Source organism: Solanum verrucosum, unplaced genomic scaffold, assembly GCF_900185275.1.
Source record: "Solanum verrucosum unplaced genomic scaffold, falcon-dt-bn FXZP01000264.1, whole genome shotgun sequence".
Taxonomy (NCBI): Eukaryota; Viridiplantae; Streptophyta; class Magnoliopsida; order Solanales; family Solanaceae; genus Solanum; species Solanum verrucosum.
Window position 1 is genome coordinate 295,752 of NW_026020180.1, and position 21,101 is coordinate 316,852.

General features: G+C 36.6%; 1 protein-coding gene across 1 annotated transcript; it reads left to right on the forward strand.

The window, feature by feature from the left end:
• The first annotated feature begins 981 nt into the window (after positions 1–981).
• LOC125829162 (AP-1 complex subunit gamma-2-like) lies at positions 982–19,990 on the forward strand. Its single transcript, XM_049508413.1, has 18 exons — positions 982–1,307; positions 5,594–5,896; positions 6,221–6,362; positions 7,716–7,889; positions 9,579–9,758; positions 10,647–10,801; positions 11,435–11,525; positions 11,805–11,968; positions 12,252–12,306; positions 12,780–12,902; positions 12,990–13,085; positions 15,575–15,702; positions 16,117–16,221; positions 16,313–16,572; positions 18,055–18,303; positions 18,381–18,562; positions 19,069–19,173; positions 19,428–19,990. The coding sequence occupies exons 1-18, from the start codon at positions 1,276–1,278 to the stop codon at positions 19,521–19,523; spliced, it is 2,640 nt and encodes an 879-aa protein (XP_049364370.1). The 5' UTR covers positions 982–1,275; the 3' UTR covers positions 19,524–19,990.
• Positions 19,991–21,101: the final 1,111 nt, after the last annotated feature.

The following is a 21,101-nucleotide window of genomic DNA, read 5'->3' on the forward strand; positions in this document are numbered from 1 at the left end:
CCGCCGATCGATGGTTTGGACATCATTTTGCATAAATTAAGTTGCTTGTTTAAAATTTGTCGCCTACAAATTTTATGCATTTTTTAAGCCCCACTCAACTCAGACCGCACACCTGCACTCAAGGGACACACTAGCCAAATGACCGAACTCAGGTCGCGCACCTACACTGAAGGAACAATTTTTTAACCCAAACTGTTCTTACCCTTACACTTTGTTTGGATGGTTGTTACCCGTTGTATTGTATTGTATTGTATTGTTAGTTGAGATACAATGTTTGTTTTGATTGTTACTTAAATTTTATTATATCGTATCGTTTAAATCCATCGTTAGGTAACAACGAAATGACCAATTTTATGTAATGACCGATTTGGTGTGATCGCGTCGTTACCTTAATATTTTCTTTTCATTTTGTCTTTATTTATTATGCAATAATCATATTTCATATTTTATCCTACATTTTCATAGTAGTCTACTCCATATCTTACTTTTTTTTAGGTTTATCATTCAAATTATTGACGTGTGACACTATGTAACGACGAAGAACGATACAATCTATCCAAACAATATATTCATTAAAATAATACAATATAATACGATATATTATGAAACAATACGTAACAACCATCCAAACAAAGTTTTAACCATATGCTTCAGTATTTATGAGTAGTTTGAAAACACAAATATGGTAAGAAGTCATTTACTTGCTAGTAAACGGGCAACTTATTCATGTATTAATTTCTGCATAAGTTATTATAATATTTGACACCTAATAAAAAATAAAGTTATTCGTGTAAAGTTAATACAACGTTTTGCAATTTAATTATTACATTGCGAGATAAGATAGAAAATAAAATAACTAATTTTTTTTGTGCTTCAATTTTATTTTTTAAATGTACATATTGTTATACTACTAGCTTAAATTAATTTGCACATGTATATATTTTCCACTCTGTTACATTCTCTCTCTTCTCTCTCCTTTCTTTTTCTTCTTTTCCCATTCCATTTCCAGATCCAAACCTCTCCCAAGAACCCCACTGATTCCTTCTCAGATCCTTCAATTTTCATTTCTCTCCATTTCTCCAATCCAAATTCTTCCTTTTATGTCATATAAACATTTTTTTCCAGCTTTAATGGGAGCCTAAATAGTCCTCTTTTTATTTTTTATTTTTTATTTTTTATGCTTGTGGGGTTGATCAAGTTGGAGAGGAAACACTAGAAGAATCTGTTCAGCTGGATCTGATCGAGCTTTCTCGAAGTTTTAAAGCAGAACCAATCATGAATCCCTTTTCGTCCGGTACACGTCTTAGGTTAGTACCCTCTTCCCCAATTGAAACTCATATTTCTCCTAATTATATTGGATCAATATGGGTCATTAATATTTTGCTGAATTATCTGTTTTTCATTTTGGGTTTACTGAATTTTGTCAAAAGTTGATGAAACGGGTTTCAATGGAGGGAAACGGATATTGAGGATTCATATAGACAAATTCCAGTTAGTGTAGGATTTGAGTTTTAGTTATTGTGTGAAAGGGTTGGATTGACAATAATGGGGGAAGACAGTTTTGGGTTTGATGGTCTCCCACTTTGCTAAGGATATTTTTGGGTGCTGGTTCCTCATAAAAGATTGCTTGCTTTGCTTTTGCTATTGAATTAAGTTTGAAAGTTCAAGTTAGTTTTTGCTATTTTGGAATTGAAGGGTGGATTGAAGATTCACTCAACTTACCTCAATAAGGGATTCAGGCATACAAGTAGTAGAAGTAGTTGTTGTTACTATTTTCTTAATTGAGATTAAGGCTTATCGCTGCTACTACAATCACATGAGATTTGGCTTTAGCCAGGAGTTTGATTAACTATTTGTCTCTCAGTGAGAACCACTAGGTATAACTTAGAATAGCTTACTTGCTCTAGTTTGGATTGAGGTGTAGTTGTGGTTCGTGCGAGTATTTCTTGAATTTGAGTACTCACTTGCATTACAGATAAGTCTGTTGGAAGATATTTCTGGTTTTGGTGGTGTCTCTCAGTTAAGGGCTATGTTGGGGAAATATCTTGGTTATGAAGGATTTAAAATTAAAGCTAGCTTTTTTGCGCTTATAAGAAAAAGTCAGTTTTGTTGTTACATGTAAAACTTGTTGATTTTATTCAACTTCTTGCAAAATACAATGGATTCTGTCTTTTTTTTGGATAATGGTAACTGTATATTCACACCAAAAAGCCCATCAGGTAAAAGCTGATGGGGTGGGATTTACAACCCTAGAGGGTATCATCAAGACCAAAGTCTAGATAGAAATTTCACAATTGTCCTATGAAATCAACTAAGCTATCTATCTCCCCCACTATTTCTTGTTTACACCAAAAATACAAAAAACTTATACTCTTCATCTTGATCTTTTGGAGACTGCTAGCTTTTCCATCATGGCATCTTTCATTTCTTTCTTTCTATAGGGTCCACCAGACACATGCCGGAATACTTCTCCACCAATCTTCTTGTGATCCTCTTCTCCCCACTCCTTCCCAACTTTGCAGCATATCAAATGAGGTCCTTGGCATTTCCCAACTTATCCCAAGTATACAGAAGAACATGTTCCACAGATTTATAGCTGTTTTGCAATGCATGAATAAATGACTGTTTATCTCTGCCTCTTGATCACACATAAAACACCTTGAGCAAATCTGGATACCTCTTCTCTGTAGTACTTCGTGAATTAAGCATGCTCTCCTGGTCGCCAAGCAAATGAAGCATGAAACTTTATGGAGTATTTAACCTTCCAAACCAGTTCCCATGGCTATTTTGTTGTCATTGTCTGTCTAAAATTCAAGCTCCAGTAACATGATTTCACCGTAAAGGACCCTTTGCTATGTAGCTTCCAGTTTGGCAAATCAGGACCTACAGTTGTCCCTGGGAAGGCATTTAGAATCTGAAGGAAATCTGCTACTCTGTTGATTTCCCAATCATTTAGTGCCCTCCTAAAAGTCAAGTTCCACCCTTGAGGACTCCATAATTGTCACCATATCCATCTGTTGCAGACTCAAGATGTATAAGTCTGGAAAAGTAGTCTTCAGATCCTCTTCCCCAATCCATAGTTCATTCCAGATGGATTCTGTTCTATCTTAGTGCTGTTTTGTCATATAAAAAGTTCATTATTACTCTCGTAAAAAAAAAAAAAAACGAACAAACAGTGAAGCCAAAAATAACTGATTTTTTCACTATAGAAGCAAAATTTGTCTTAGATACAAACTTGATTTACAAAACGTGGATGTCATAACACAGCATACTAAATACAATACTAGCAGTAGTTACTAAAAACTGACCTAATCTAATGTTTATCTTTGGATACAATATTTCCAACCCCACCGCCATGACTATGGAATCCAGTTTGTTTTTTGTTCTATAAGTTTAGACAACTTCAATTGCTTACTACTCCTAGCTATCATTAACTTTGCTGCCTTAGCTCTGTATCTCTCTCTAATGCATTGGTTTGATGTCTGTATTCTCTCCTCCCTCTATCCTCCCAAGAAAAGCAGTTTCCTCTTCATGTAAACACCTCATATTTTGCTTCAATTTCCTCCATTTTCTCCCTCCTTTTCTAGTCTTCCTTAACACTAGTTGTTGCTCCAGCCGGTTCAGCCTCCACTTGTCTCCTTGTTGTGCTGTACCCAGTTTTGTCTTCCTTCTTCCAGCTCTTTTCAGTCCTGATTAAGGTATCCAGATGCTGAACCAGATATAAGTGTCTTGTCATACCCAAATCGGGGTGAGCCAGCTCATGTATATGCAACAGCGGTTCAGATGGTGCAAGTATGGGACCAACAGAAGGGGATAGATCGGAAGATGATGAAGTTAAATGTGATATCATATCCACCAGGGGAGAACGGACGAAGGTGGCGAAATAGTGGTGGAATTCATCTGTTCATTCATAGCCACCGGGTTTAAAAGACAGCTGGTGGCAGTTCAAGATTTGGCATGACACTGATGGCTGGTAAAGGCAAGGGGGATCCAAAAAGAAAGTGCATGTACTTTTCTGCAGAAGTCTCCAATATGTGCTTGTACTTCCTACAGATTCCTCCTTGTGCTGACCCAACACCAGAGATGGAAGAAACAGATTGTCAACGTATTCTTGATTTTGCTGGGATTTCTGAACATGCTTAAGCTGTTTCTCTTTGAAAACTTCCCACCACTTGCCTAATCGTTAGCAGTACGGCCAGAGACTTCAACAGCAATTTTCTTCCACTTGTTGCCATACTCTGCTCAAAGGGAGTGACAAGATTTATTCTTCTGGGATTAAAGATACCTTCATGATCCCAGGTTTTAAGTAGTTTTTCCAGCTTTCAGGGCAAGATTTTGGGTCCATGTCAAGAACTTCTTCCATGCGTTTAGAAATGAGATTCCTTTTTTTGGGTCCATATTGCTTCATTTATGGACGTAGTACTGCGTATTCTTCGAGCTGCCACCTTTGACGCTCCATCTCCAAACCCATAACCATGTCTGCTAGTGCTACAGTCTTTCACAACACCGAATGGCTATTTTTTGGGAGATAAATTGTCCAAAATTAAGTGTTTATTCATTACTTGCATAGCTATGGTTCATGTAGAAGAGTGGCACTTGTGACACCTTTATACCCTGGAAGCAACATGGTGCTTTGCAATTTATCTTTACCAGAACAGAAAACTTGTTTATTTCTACTACTTTATGTTGCATAAGATAAAACTTTGTAGATGGGCGAGGTGGTACTCCCCATTAAAACTTCTTAAGTTCATCAAAGAGAGAGCATTCACAAGATGGAAGGTGGGACTGCCTGGATTACTCTGTTTGTCTTCTTAGAGGAATCTGATATATTTTGTTTCTAATAATCCCATTTGAGAACATACAAGATGGTTTGGGCATGTGAAGAGGAGATGCGCAGATGCTCCAATGAGGAGTGCGAGAGGCTGGATATAGTGGGTACGAGGAGGTAGACTGAAAAAGTACTGGAAAGAGATTATTAAATCGGACATGGCCCAACTTCAACTTACTAAGGACATGCCTTAGATAGGAGTGTGTGGAGGTTGCAGATTAGGGTAGAAGGTTAGTAGGTAGTGTTCTCTTGCTTCCCGGAAGGGTTTAGGGGCTTAGTGGTGTCTGCCATAGTATTAACTTTATTCTTGTAGTGTCTTGCTTTTGCTTTCTACCACCATCTGTTTTTTTTTTTTGGTGTTTCTGTTATTGCACTATTTTGTTGTTGTTACTGTTTCTGTATTAGTTGGTATATTTCCTTCAGTGTCATTTCCCCTTTTTCATACTTACTTTGATTTGCTGTACACAAGTCGAGGGTCTTGCCGAAACAACCTCTCTACTTCCACGAGGTAGTGGTAAGGTCTGTGTACACTTTACCCTCCCTAGGCCCCACTTGTGGAATTTCATTGGATATGTTGTTGTTGTTGTTTGTCAAGGACAATTCCATCTGAATTTCTGCTCCCTTTTAAAGTCAGTATTCTATCATAGAAAAAAATGTGGGTGGTTCCCTAGTTCCCCTGTCAGAAATTTCATTTAGGTTAACTGAAAATGAGATAATATAAGAGCTTATAATAGAAATTTATATGCACTTATTGGTCGAATGCAGGGACATGATTCGGGCTATCCGTGCTAGCAAAACTGCAGCAGAGGAGCGTGCTGTAGTAAGAAAAGAGTGTGCTGCTATCAGAGCTGCAATCAGTGATAATGATCATGACTACAGACATCGCAATCTTGCAAAACTAATGTTCATTCACATGCTAGGTTATCCTACACACTTTGGTCAAATGGAATGCTTGAAGCTGATTGCTTCTCCAGGATTTCCAGAGAAAAGAATAGGATATCTTGGCCTAATGTTGCTTCTTGACGAAAGACAAGAGGTTCTAATGTTGGTTACGAATTCTATAAAGCAGTATCCTTTTGTTGTGTTTCATTTTTTTCCTCTTTAAAAGAAGTCTCTTTATATGTACATTCAAACCAGATCATAAGGGATATATGGAAAAAAATAAAAAAAATAAAAGCGATATATGGAGAACGAATCACTGGAGAAGGTCCTTTTTTTTTTCTTTTTCTTCCTTTTTCCTTTTTTTTTTTTACCTCAAAAGCACTTTGAGTTGATTAGGCTAGGCTATTGCTCTTTGATTTATAAAACTTTTAAAGGTAACAGCTGCTGTTGCTCTGTGAATTTTAAAGATCAAATTCACAGTTACACTCATATACCTTAACTTTTGAGTAGAGATCTTAACCACACCAATCAATATATTGTTGGACTTGCTCTTTGTGCATTAGGGAATATTGGTTCTGCAGAAATGGCTCGTGACCTTGCACCAGAAGTTGAACGGTTGCTAAAGTTTAGAGATCCTAATATCCGAAAGAAGGTAAGTCTCATGTCTCTTCCTAATGGCTAGAGTTTTTGAATGTTGTCTATATCATCAAATTTCTTTCCCATTACTTAAACTGGAATTCTTATGGGATTTTTGGCCAACTGTAACTTGTTTCTACAAGAATGCATTTGAAGAACTATATTTAATTGAGGTCCATCTGTAGAGATGGAGGTTTGTTAACAGGAAAAGAGAATATGTTGAGTAATGAGTAGGTTAGTGTGGAAAATTTGGTCTTGGTGATTGGCTCAGTGTTGAACTTGGCGTCTTTGAGAAGTGAGATAGTATCTTTCCATATACGAGAAGGGATGTGTGTATGATTCTCTGATAAGTTGCTTGAGAGTTTCAGGATATAGTGTCAAAAAAAGCGGGCTAATTCAATGTTAGGACATTGTTCTCGGATGAGGGGTGGCTGGTTTAGTAGATTTTCAGATCAGGCTTCACAATTAAGTTCCTCGACCTTTGTGTCTTAGTTGGTGAAATTTGTAATATCCTATTGCAGAAATTACATATTAGGAATTGGGAGATGGTAGCAGCTGATTATCCTAGCCACGACTCATTATGTTTTGGCATGAATTACTGAATGGAAATTTGACTCCCTGATCAAGTATAACTCTGGAAAATGGAATACTCAAAGTCGTTTTTTGCTTGATGAAACCTTATGGAACACGTCCTTTTTAAACAGCTTCTGTCAGCATTGGAATGAAAGACTATAATTTTTTTCCGAAATACTGATTTCTGCATTAACACCTTAACTTAACGTTTGTACTTTTGGTGTAAGGAGAGTATACCATATTGTATAGGTAGCTAGACAATATGGTTGACTTGGGTCGAGTCATACACAGCGTTTATCTTTTCTTACAGACTTTGTGTTTAACTTCTATCAATGAAATTATTTGATTTATCATTATCAAAAAAATCATTTGACTTATACCCCCCAAAAAGAGTTGCTGTTAGCATTTCTTCTCCTTGTATCATTGTGCATCTATGTGTTTCTTTCCATGATCAGCTCATTTAAAGTTTTCATGTGAACTCTATACTTGGGGCCTCATTCTTGTCGTTGGCTCTGCTTTTTTTTTCCTCTGGGTCTCCTTTTGGAATAGATCACTTAATTGTGTATGTTGTTGTTTACACAAAACAGCGAAATCTGTTCAAAATATTCTTTTCAAATTTTAACTTCAAATACTCTGTTTTCAACTTGAAACCAGTATTGCCCAAACAACTACTTAATGTCTTTTAGTTTTTCTCATGACATGAGTATTTCACTTGGTAGATATATGATGTTCCTTTTGTGCTAAACTTGCAAATGGTTCCTTCACATTATATTCACTCTACTTTGGTCTACTGTAGGCAGCACTTTGCTCTATAAGAATTATAAAGAAGGTCCCCGATCTTGCCGAAAATTTTATACACGCTGCAGCTTCCTTGTTAAGTGAGAAGCACCATGGAGTTCTCATTACTGGTGTCCAGCTTTGTATAGATCTATGTAAAATTAGTACAGAGGCTCTTGAACATTTCAGAAAGGTTAGTCAACCACTGATAACTTTATCTGTTGATACTTCTAGAGGAATATCTTAATTATGTTTTTGTGTCGCTGTACTGTTGCTTTGATAGCCCCCTCCTTTTCCATTTTTGAACAAGTAAAAATAGGAAAGTGAATTGTATTCTCATTTTATTTTTGCAACTTTGTGATGTGATGCAGATCAAGAATTTTGTATATTTTTTAATATTGAGCAACCGGTTTACAACCCTTGTGGACTATGATTGTGTAAAACAGTTGGTCATTTACTCAGATTATGCTTTCCCCGTCTGGAATATGATTTAGTTGATATTGGAGATATCCACTGAAAAGTATAGCTAGTTTCCTGAAACCCATCCTACAGTATAAGGTGTGTGCCTCATAACCCATGGGTCATGAGCTCTATTTTGAAAAGGAGGGTTGCATTGAATAGTACATGCATTGCTGAATTGATGTGTGATGTCATGACCAACGCTTTTTCTAGATAAGGAGAGAATGGAAGAAGAGGTTTTAGAAAATTTTCTTTCATTTGGTCAGGAAATTGGAAAGCTAGTAGAAAGTAGGTTGGAGGACCATATCTTTCATTGGGCCCAAAAGTATTTCAAAAGGAAAAAATGATGAGTTTTTTGTTTAAGAGTTTGGCCATGTTTCATTGTGAAATTTGGAAAAAGTAGTTTTTGTTTTCAAAGTAAAAAATGATATTTGATTGTGTTTGGCCATGAATACAATTTGGAGTTGTCTTTGACATTTTGTGAGTAATTTGGAGTGAAAAAAGTGAAAACACCTTTTTGTTGTTTTTTAAATTCTTGAATTCAACTTCAAGTGAAATTCTGGAATTTTATGGCCAAATGCGATTTCTGGAGTTGAGGAAAAAGTGAAAAAATTCCTTGGCCAAAAAGTGATAGATTTTGTGTTTTTTTTCTAATTTCTCTTCATTTATCTTCTGTTTCCCTAATTTGCAACTTGAGTGAAGGCTCGGGAACTTATCTGTCCTTGGTACTCCCTTCAATTCCTCCACCACATTCCTTCCTTTTTAACTTTTGTATGTTGCCTAAATAATTTTGGAGGGCCTGAGGAAGCATGACAGCTCAAACTGCTGCTTCCAAGAGAACTTTACTCTTCTTCCTAAGAGAAGTTTTGATTTTATGTGACCACTAAAACTAAAGTTGAATTTATACCTCCACTACTTCTAAAGAGTCCTTGTTATTAGGATGTCTCCCGCCCTTCTGATGTGCACCTAGTCATTTTTTGATGATTTACATGAGAAACGACTAAACCTGCAAAATCGGGCCTTAACAAACACTATGTTTCATCGTATTGGAAGAAAAGTTATGAGAAATGGGAAGTAAAAGAGGAGGCGTGAGAAACATTTATTTTGTTTCTTGGGAGGTTAAAGTTGGGGTGATGGGGAGTTTATTCAAGCTTTCTGTGTCAGCTTTTCCCACCTTTTAAAGATTGGTTGGGAAGGACAAAACTCTCTTCCTATCATACCAAACAACTAGAAGTGAGTGACCAAATATGTAATCAAAGAGCATCCACATTGTACTTCTTCCAGCCTTCTTTTAACCAAAATAGTGTTAGTGTGAGCTTAACTACACATGCTGGAGCAGATATTTGAATTTTGATAACTTCAAGCATCAAAAACTTTATCTTCTATTTGATGTGGCAATAATTTTTTTTATGTGTGGTTCTAGAAATGCACGGATGGTTTAGTCAAACTTATGAGGGATCTCGCAAACAGTCCATATGCGCCTGAGTATGACGTTTCTGGCATTACAGATCCTTTCCTTCAAATAAGATTGCTTAGGCTCTTGCGTTCTTTGGGGAAAGATGATGCCGATGCCAGTGATACTATGAATGATATTCTAGCTCAGGTTTGTTGCACCTCTTTGCATCTTAATGTATATCTATTCATATCACTGAGTTGTTTAGTCTTGAAGTTTTCCGAATGTCTCCTGATAGTCATCTTTTTCAATGTTTTGGTAGTGCATGTCAATCTTGCCCTTACAGAAATATTTGTGTGGCAGAGAGATTTTTGTTAGCATAGATGAAATTTTATTAACAGATTATTCTATGAATACCGAAGGGACAGTACAGTTAGTTTGTGTACTGTGTATTACAGGTTTGGATTGTCCTTTTTAGTGACATAAATCTAGACTCTTATGTTTTTCTTTTGCATTCCACCATACCAATGTCAAATGGCAGAGTTATTCTCCTCTAGGTTGGCCATAGCTTCTCCTCTTTTGGAACTTTGTTACAGCAAAGGCTTTAGGTGATTCTTGGCCCCAAAATATCAGAATAGATTTGGCGTTTGCTTCAACATTTTGGAGAACATGTTCTGAATTTTTCTGTTAATTTTTATTTTTTTTTGCCAAAGCTGTTTCCCAACCAAACACTGGAAAGTACTTCTTTAGCTTTTGCAAGAACTGATGAACTTCTATTTTTGGTGTTTGGTTAAAAACAACTTTTGAAAAAAAAATGTTTTTTTTTGGTTGAAACTTTCCAAATTTTGAATCAATTGCTCACTTGCTTGTTGAGGAGACGTAATGAAATTTTATCAGAAAGGCTCTTATTAAAAACATGCAACAAAATGAGAAATTCTCTTTGATAGGTATGCAACTAAGTGAGAATATTCACAAGGACATGATATGTGTCTGAATGGGTCTATAATCTTTCTTTCTCTAGTCATATCTCGACCTTTCAGAAGTTTATAATGTATGATGAAATATATATTTCTCTAACAAATCTGTAATCTTCTCTAGGTGGCAACAAAAACTGAATCAAACAAAAATGCAGGCAATGCTATTCTTTATGAATGTGTTGCAGCTATCATGAGTGTAGACGATAATGGTGGCTTGAGGGTGCTTGCTATTAACATTTTGGGAAGATTTTTATCCAACCGTGATAACAATATCAGGTCATTCTCTTTTTGCATATTTTCCCCGCAATATGTTGGGGTTATCTTATGTGAGTTATTTTGTCTTTTGGGTCCTGGTGGGTGATGGCCAGTGTTGTCATGCACTCGAGCAATTGTTTAACCAAAACAAAACTCAGTTGTCAGGAACAGCTATCTGCATTCAAAATGTGGCACTTCTGTGTCCAACCCATATTGATCTTGTATGTATTTTGCAATTAAGTGGTGTATGTTTTGCCTCCACTTGTTGTGTGCCTTCAAAATACAGGGTACTCTTGTACTATAGTGTTCTATGTGTTAATTGGTGGTCAGAAATTCTATCATTGTCTTAGAGCACCCTTGTTTGGTGTGATATACACGTGTCTTTTTTTTAATGAGAAAATGCATATCTCCATTGAATTTAGCCTGTGACAGATCTTTGGCATGCCTCTGAATCTGCACCACATACTGACTACAGTCGCCTGCTTATTTCTTAGTTTTTACCCTTTTCCTTTCGAGGCTACAGAATAGGAGGTTTTTTTTCTTCCACTTCTCTATATGATATATGCACGGTTAGATATATTGGATGATTTTCATTGCTGTTTGTCTTGTTAGCATGGGTTCTTTTGTAATCCTAGTTGGGTCCAATTATTTCAGATATGTTGCACTGAACATGTTGATGAAAGCTTTAGCTGTAGATAGTCAAGCAGTGCAGAGGCATCGGACAACAATTTTGGAATGTGTGAAGGTATTTGACCTTTACATTATTTTCTTCCTCATAATCTTTCCACTTCTTCATCCTTATCCTTCTTTCCCTTTAATCTCCAGTCCAACATATCTACAGTCGAATCTTAAAACATACCCTGACTAGCTAGAACATGTATCCCATGTGCTTCACAGATCGATAATGTCATTTCTACATGTGAGATTATGCAACTTTTTTTGTTAAACTAGCGTATTTAGACATACTATTCCCTGGTGTTCCATTTATCAACATGCAGCAACCTGTGGCTTTTTTAATTTTCAGGATTCCGATCCATCAATTCGTAAAAGAGCCGTTGAACTTGTGTATCTCTTAGTAAACGAAAGCAATGTGAAGCCTATGACGAAGGAGTTAATAGAATATCTAGAAGCAAGTGATCCGGAGTTTAGGGGAGATCTCACTGCAAAAATCTGTTCCATTGTGGAAAAGTAAGTAATACTGAAAATGTTTATGAGAACTATGATTTTGATTCTTTGAATTTGCTAAATGCTTCTGCTTTTTAATATTACTGAGGATATGTGTTTTCTGTTCATTCATCTGTTCTTTTTATATTTTTGTTACTCTTGATTTCTCTGGTTGTGTCCCCAGGAGAAGCGGGGTTCATATGTTTGTAATATGATTCAATAACTTTCCCAAACAACTGCATTGTTTACTCTTCCAAGACATCTTCAAATGCATCTCCTACTTACAACTGCTTATGTGGTGCTGTAGGTTCTCACCTGAGAAAATTTGGTACATTGATCAGATGCTCAAGGTTCTCTCTGAGGTATGTACAAACTGATATATTTCTTTGTATTATGTGGACAGCCTCTTGCAGAAATGTAGGGTAAGACTGCGTACAATAGACCCTTGTGGTCCGGCCCTTCCCGGAACCCCGCTCATAGTGGGAGCTTAGTGCATTCGGGCTGACCTTCTTTTTATGATCTTTCTGTTTGAGTTTTAGACTGTTTGTAGGCCATATGGTCTTTCTGTTAATTAAAGAACATAAGTTATCTTTTAGGGGTTGTAAGTCACCAACTTACGTGAGGGGACTAATCTTTTTCTTGGTTTAAGCACTAGGAAAAACCTTTTACATGGGTGGCAGCGAGCTAGACTCAAACTTATACCCATGCTTACTCCGTTACTCGAATACCACGTTGAATAGTGTGGACCGCCTCATCTAAAAGCTCAAGTTGTTATGGGTGTGTTTTTCCTTTTGTTCTTTCTTAAAAAGTACTGATCTGTCTACTGTTGCAATAGGCTGGAAATGATGTGAAGGATGAGGCGTGGCATTCTCTGATTGTGGTGATTACAAATGCTTCCGACCTCCATGGTTATGCAGTACGTTCTCTATACAGAGCAGTGCAAGCAGCAGGGGAACAGGTACTTCAAGAATTGCCTAGAACTCCTAGTTCCTTTCCCCCTTTTGTGTCTGATTGTTTGTATGATTTGGTAATTTTTTCTTGTTAGGAAACTCTGGTTCGAGTTGCAATTTGGTGCATTGGAGAATACGGTGACATGTTAGTAAACAATGCTGGAAGGCTTGATATTGAAGAACCCTTGACCGTGAGTTCATGCTTTTGAACAGTTACTATTCTACTAATTTTGATCTTTCTTAGCATCACAGTTTTTCCCTAAATGATTCTGCATCATATTACTTGGTCCTCTTATTTATTTTCCAGCATACTCTAGATGAAGTGTCTCACTACTTTTTCTATCACTAGAGCACAATTCTCCATGTACCATTGACAAGGACCATGTAGGGTAGTGGCAGAGTTTCCTAATTGGATTGGATTGATTATGGTAATTGGTGTAAAAGAAAATTCCATGTATTATACAAGTTTCTGCATGTAGACTTCTAGTTCAATTGGTTAAGGTGGTACAGCATGAGATGTGTGCTAGACGAATTTGATTCATCATTGGTGAACCAAGTCTGGTATTTCTACCAAGCACTGAAGTTGGAAACAATAAATTTCTCAGTTATGAAATTAAACAATAAAGTAATATACAAAGCTTCCATCTCCTACAGATCCCTCACTCAAAAAAAGAAAAATAGACAAGCCCTCAACCAAACATTGTTTAAGTTGTTTCTTCGGGATTTTACAAATTCCACAAAGTTCAGCATTTTTAATTCTTTTATGAACTATAGCACATAAATTCTAATAATATTTCAATGTAATGTGTTTCTACTAATGCAATCATAAACCTTGGAAAACTTCACACCAGAGGCAGATCTATATAGTGGGTTGGGAGTGGCATGTCAACCAGATGCTCTGGTATATTTTTAATACACGTACTGGTATTTTATACATAAATAAAAAGTGGCACCGAAGTAAAAAATTGATGGTGGGTGCCATGGCTAAGGTGTCAAGTGTGAAGCAATTGATCCTAGGATCGAGACTCAAAGCCTTTTTTTTCATTTATTATCTTTGTGGCTCTGTCCCTAGTGCTACCCCCCCCCCCCCCCCCCCCCCCCCCCCCGCGTCCCGTCCCCATTCCTTTCGGCTGTTTTTTTTTCCATTTCTTTGTCTTTCAGAACTCTATTTTATTATTTTATTTAAATCATGTATTTTCTTTTTCTGGATCTTGATATTCTTATTTAAATTTGACTTTAATAATAATATCTGTTTATCCATCTTATGTTACTATTTTGTTAATTTCCAAAATTATTTAGAGCGATGATATCAAGAGATACAATATTAGTCTAGATCTTCTTCTTTTTAATTAAAGACCCAAAAGGGTCAGATTTTATTAGAAAAAAATATGTACATCAATATTAGTCTAGATCTTTTTCTTATTTTTTCGGTTTCTTTTCTCTTTCACAAACCCTATTTTATGATTTTATTTAAATTATGTATTTTCTGCATTTTCTTTTTCTGGATCTTGAAATTATTATTTAAATATAATTTTAAATCATTTTTTCTATTTACCCATCTAATGTTACTCTTTTCTTAATTTCCAAAATAATTTAGAGTGGTGATATCAAGTGACATAATATTAATCTAGCTATATGTAGATTGAAGGGATGTATTTGCTTGTTGAAAATTTTATTTATCGTTTGATCACATAATTCAACAGAATCTGAATCGAGAAAAATAGTCGAATTGGACAAAACTTATTCGCTTTGGTGATCACGTTCTTATTTATACACCAAAAGGTTTAAACCAAACTAAATTAATTCAAATTGGATCAAATTGAACCGAATTAATTCAAAATGGATTGAGCCGGCTGAATGCAGACCTTAATTCACTCTTATTAACTAGTGGTAAGTTTGCATTAAAGATAGTGCCCCACTAAGAACACATTTTTTCCCAAGGGTCAGGACCTACAAATAGTCACTTATCAAAATTATCATCTTGGAATAAAACACCGATGGAGTCCCTTGATTTTTTCCGATAGCCTCTATCATTAATTAAATTAAAAAGAAGAAAAGTATTAGAAAAAAATGATAATTTCATTAACCGATGACTTTCGTCGGTTCTGTTGGTTTCCTGAAGAAATTTTTAAAATCAATTTCATCTGAGTTTTCAATATTGTCCTTTAGCTTATCTAAATGAAATAGTAGACTGACGGCGTCCGTAAATTTTGTCTGTCGGAAGAACTCAGTTTTTTAGTAATGGTGGTACCCGTAATCATCAAATCCTGGATCCGCCTCTGCTCCACATGCTGTGCATGTTGACATGAAGTTAAGAATGATGTACTATGAGGAGCATTTTTGTTGTCTGCAGATTCAAATGCACTCAACGAAGTACAGATGTGATTTCGAAAATGAAATGATAGATGCTGATAAACAAGTCGACAGTCGTAATAGTTTATAGTTTGACTTGAACCTTGAACTATAAACTACAATAGCTGACTCTTTCTCATGTTAGTTGGGGTCAGCAGTTGGGGTCAGCTTCCTCAGTCCTCACTATCCAATTTGCTCCTTTTCTGTGTCTCATTTTAAAAAAACCGTGAAAGTTATTTGAGATCGACGCATGCACGTCATCATTTTAAATTATTTCTGGATCAGAATTGTCTATTTCTAGGTTCTCTGATATAGTTCTTTGGAGCAGGTAACAGAATCTGATGCTGTGGATGTTGTGGAGACTTCCTTTAAGAGCCATTCATTTGATCTCACTACTCGGGCGATGTGTTTGATTGCTTTGCTAAAGCTGTCAAGTCGCTTTCCATCTTGTTCACAGTATGTGCTCTTTTTCATTCTGTTTGGGAGGTGCTTGGTTTTTCTCCCATGCGCTTACAGTTACTTAAACACAGCTAACAAACTACTGCCAAATTAACCACACATTGTTTAATTTGATATCTATTTTGCACGTTGTCTCTAAGTTTTTTCTGTCTTGTTGCATTTTATGGAAATTTCTTTCCATTATGGGACATGCCACCAAGTTGGGCATACCTCTATAAATAAATAAAATCTATGCACAGCCCACTATTTGTCCTCCCACTGTCTCATGTGTCCCACTCATGGTATTTTTCATTTTTACTTGCTTAAATCTATTTTTTAAGATGACACACTAATGGCCGCTCAAAGAGTAAACAACTGCTAAACGAGTTCTTCAGGATAATGAGAAATGTGTGAATATCCGATTTGGTGTAGGCGGATAAATGACATCATTGTCCAGTACAAAGGGAGTTTTGTGCTTGAACTGCAACAGAGAGCTATTGAATTTAACTCAATAATTGGGAGGCATCAGAATATCAGGTTTGTTTGATTTCATATTGAAGGTTGTTCGATGCCTACTTTTTATGTAGCTCAGTCATAGGAGTTGTTGATTATGTATGTATGTTTTCAGGCCTTCACTTGTAGAAAGAATGCCAGTTCTTGATGAAGCAACCCACAGCGGAAGGAAGGCTGGTTCTGTACCAGCAGCTGTGTCAACATCTCAAGGAGTATCAGTCAATCTTCCAAATGGAGTTGCCAAGCCCAGTGCTGCCCCTCTTGTTGACTTACTTGATCTTAGTTCAGATGATGTTCCTGCACCTAGCTCTTCTGGTGGAGACTTTCTTCAGGATCTTCTTGGTGTTGATCTGGTGCCAATGTCTTCACAATCAGGTTAGTGTTGCTATGTTCCATTGCATGAGTTCTTCCTTATGTTTGCGTTTATTGTTCTGATTTTGTTCATATTCAGATCTTCTCCTGTACCTTATTTAAATGTTAAATGTGCATCCTTTGACCATTATTAGTACAAACAAGAACCACCGTTTAGTTAAATCTCATACCTATGGCTTCTTCTATTCTTTCCTCCTTTTTGGAGTCACTTGAATCAACATGACTACCTGCTAATGTTCTACCTTGATTCTCAACCTCCATAGCCTCCTATCTAGGTTGTCATGTGACCAGGAGGTAATGGGTTTGAGCTGTGGAAATAACCTCTTGCAGAAATGCAGGATAAGACTGCGTATAATAGACCCTGGTGGTCCGGCCCTTCTTTGGACACCACACATAGTGGGAGCTTAGTGCACCGAGTAAGCTGCAGGTGTGTCATGTCCTGTCTAATCACCTTTCTCCAATACTTTTTCGGCCTAACTCTACCTATCCTCAGACCCACCATAGCCAATTGCTCACACTTCTTCACTAGGGTATTTGTACATCTTCTCTTCACATGCCCAAGCAATCTCAGTCTTGCTTCCCTCATCTTGTCCAACACGGAAGCCACTCCCACGCTGTTCCGATATCATCGTTCCTAACCATATCTCTCCTAGTATGCCAACACATCCATCTCAGCATCCTCATTTTCGCTACTTTCATCTTCTGGATGTGCGAGTTCTTGACCGGCCAACACTGCGCCCCATCAACATAGTTGGTCTAACAACCACTTTATAAAACTTTACCTTTAAGTCTTGGTAACATTCTTATCACACAAGACACAAGACACTGGATGTGAGCCTCCATTTCTTATAAAATTGATTGGTTGAGTTTGTGGGGAACTAGAAGAGTGTTTTTGTCCTTGCGAGCTAGATAATGAATATGGTCCATACAAGTGATTGTCATGTAATATCATTAGGACAAAGATATCAACATGCAATGCAACAAAACGATAACAAGCCCTTTGAATTACCGTTATTAAAAACTTGGTTCTATTTATTTTATTTTAACGAGACTGTTTATCAAGTCCAATTGTGTGTGAAAAAGTTTTGTTAGTAAATTGTCGATCTAAAGCACAGTAATTAAAATCCATGAATTTTACTGTTCTTTTGTGTGAGAAAGTTTTGCTAGTAAATTGTGGACTATAGGAGCACAATAAGTTAAATTCCTTAATTGTACATTCCAAGATGTGGAAGGATTTGTGTTTCAGAACTGTCCTGTCTCTAAAACGCTGCTTCCTGCATGATATCTATGATTAAAGTTAGGGGAATATTGAAGTTCTATTTGAACTTTAAGATTTTTAATTCTACTGTAAAACTAGATTGAGTTAGGCAACCCCACCAACTTGTTTTACAAAGACCGTCACCAGTAAAAAAGAAAAGAAAGGGGGAGAGGGGAAAGGTGAAACACGAGTTTGCAGTTATTCTCATTTTGTTCCTTGAATTTCAGGTACAAATCAGGCCCAAATGAGTGGCACCAATGTTTTACTGGATCTTCTGTCAATTGGAACACCACCTGCTAATAGCAGCCCATCTACAATTCAGGTGTCACCCTCCAATGTTGACACTAAAAGTCCGGTGGATCTATTAGATAGATTGTCCTCACCTTCTGCTCCTTCAGTTCAAGTCTCTACTACAGCTGGAAGTTCTCCTATGTTGGATTTATTGAATGGGTTCCCTTCCAGCTCACCAATTGCTGGTGCAGTCTCTTTCTGTGCTTTAACCTTGGTTACAGTGTAATGCTTCTTCAAAGTTGACACATATTTCTTTGTTCAGTTACAGAAGGAAATGGTCCTGCATATCCATCAATAGTTGCATTTGAGAGCAGCTCGTTAAAATTAACATTCAACTTCTCAAAGAAGCCTGAAAACCCACAGACAACACTTATTGAAGCTAGTTTTACAAACAAGTCGGGTGAAGTTCTCACAAACTTTATTTTCCAAGCTGCAGTTCCAAAGGTAATTGGACTTATTTGTTTTTTACTTTTCACTTGGGAAGAAGAGTTGGCATAGAATGCTTGGTTTTATGATATGAACTGACCAATTGCCCTTCCTGAGCTTACCCCGTCTGTGATTATTCTAAATCAATTTTTTTGGTAAAAATCATTTTTGATCTGTCAGTTTTCTTTCATCTTCCAATAGAAACTAGTACTTGCAATCCAAGCGGAAAAATCATGAAATTATCTAACCCCAGGTGAGGGCAGAGCGATCTTTCCAAAGTGATATCTTCATGGGTGAGACTTCTGAGGCTGGAGGTTTTAGTGATAGGTTAGGTGCTTTTCTAGGAAATTACAATGACTTCTTTGGGGTTCGTTAAGAGATTTTTTTCATTTTTGCTTACCTATTCCTTCAACCACTGCAACTGTCATTTGTAATTTGTTTCTGGGATCTAACCAATCTAATTTTAAGTCATGTACCATGTTCATGAGCTCTCAACTATGCTTAGTTCGTCATTTTTGGTGCAGTTTCTTCAATTGCACTTGGATCCAGCAAGTGGTAACATGTTACCTGCAAATAGTAGTGGATCAATCATGCAAAAGTTGAAACTCACAAACAGCCAACACGGCAAGGTATGTGAATTATCCATTTGATGATTGAGCATATTCTAGCACTTTGCATGATCGCTCTTTTGTGAACCTGACTATAAAAATAAGCACTTTTTCATATCCTCTTTTATTATTGCAATATGTGTGTGCATCCCGTCATCCACAAATTTAAAGCATTGTAATACTTTTTGAGTAACTATTTATAGCCCGTGAACATTGTCACCTCTGCAGTTTTGGTTTATAGTGACAGCTATCTAATATTTTCCGTCATTCCCCAGAAATCCCTTGTCATGCGCATACGGATAGCTTATAAGGTGAATAATAAGGATGTATTGGAGGAAGGCCAAGTCAACAATTTTCCCCGTGATTTATGAAGTTGAATGACCCTAAAAGAGTTTGATTTGCGAGAGCTTTAATCTGTTATTCACTGCGAGGAAGCTTCAGCTCGTTGTTTGTACTTTCTAGTGCAATCAATTTGTTAAATTGTTCTGAGAGATGTAGCATGTGCTAGTTGGTTTTCAAGTGGCTTTACTTGGGGAATTGCTTGGATGCCTCAACTTGCTTGCCTCTTTCTACCTTCAATAGAGATTGCCGCCAGTGTACATTATGATCTGATACTACCTAAGTATGCCATTGTGGAAGTAAACTTTTGGCTTTTGAGGCACATACGGGAGACCTTGCTGGACCCCTCGTTAAAAGTTTTGATATATGTAAGTCTCATTTGTTCTAGATTTTGGAGTAATCAAATTCAAGAAATGTAATATAGGTTGAGTTGGGACCCTGGTTATATTTTAGACATTTCTTTTCTCAAGTAATATAAAATGTGCTGTTTTTAGTTTTATCCACCATCAAAGACCTATTGTTCCACATGTACTTGGGATACATTTTCATTTTTGTGTGAGCCTTCTCACTTTTTTGTACCTTTATGCTCTTCTTTTTCTTTACATTCTTGGGACCTAAAGAGCGAGGCTTATCCTACGTGGCAAGACTATGTTGCTCGGATCCTCCAAAAATATTGTAGCATCAGTGTCGGATTATCCTAATATTATGCATTACAGAAGATCTGACATAGATACAGTTGCATTATTCAAGCAACTACTGTGTCAAATGGGAGTAATAAAGCATGCCAATTATTGTTTCCACACTGTGGTTGATACAATAACTTACCAATCAGTCTTGTTTAACAGTAGAAGTAGTACAAAATTGGTGGCAGACATACATCACAAATCCTTGGTGGTGAGCCGAGTTTTGCATTTAATCGAAGTATGAAGTTTGATGACATGAGTTGAGCTTAAATAGAGAAGTAAGAATTCATACTAGGTTAACAGAAAGTATTTAGGATATACAATTAGAATATGTAGTCTCTTGGTCACTGAACTGCACTCATAAGAAAATTATTGTGTTATTTTATGCTGTAGTAATAATTTTCTTCATTACTTGGAACTGTTTAATGTATTAGAGTTTTTTTTTTTTTCACATTGAGTTTCTTTCTTTAATTAAATATCCTATGTGACAACTAGAATGAACTGTTCATAAACTGGCTGCCCATTCATTTGTACTTCATGATCTGTTATAGCTTCAAAACATTGTTAACTTGTCAATGCCATATATTAGTCTGATTATTTATTAACTATTCATTTAAACCCAGTAGAGTAGGTAGCTTAGTCAACAAAATAATTAAGATGTATTTTTTTTACTTTAGCTCTACACCCTACATAGTTATTTGTAATTGAGTGCAACAACAACATGAGCATTGAGCAAGGGATAAAATGTCAATGTCCCCACAACTAGGAAACCATCTATTTCATCACTAAAGTCTCCCACATCACTTTTCATTGATCCCACCTAGGGGTGTACATGGCCGGGTTGATTCGGATTTTTCAAATATCAAACCAAATTATTTGTGTCGGATTTTTGAATTTATAAACCAAACTAAATCAATAAAAGTCGGG

What these genes read in the sequence shown, in the direction of transcription:
- LOC125829162 (XM_049508413.1), top strand. Translation starts at nt 1,276, where the DNA reads ATGAATCCCTTTTCGTCCGGTACACGTCTTAG. An exon ending in TCGTCCGGTACACGTCTTAG is followed by an intron (nt 1,308 to 5,593) that starts GTTAGTACCCTC and finishes GGTCGAATGCAG; the next exon opens with GGACATGATTCGGGCTATCC. An exon ending in GCCAATGTCTTCACAATCAG is followed by an intron (nt 16,573 to 18,054) that starts GTTAGTGTTGCT and finishes CTTGAATTTCAG; the next exon opens with GTACAAATCAGGCCCAAATG.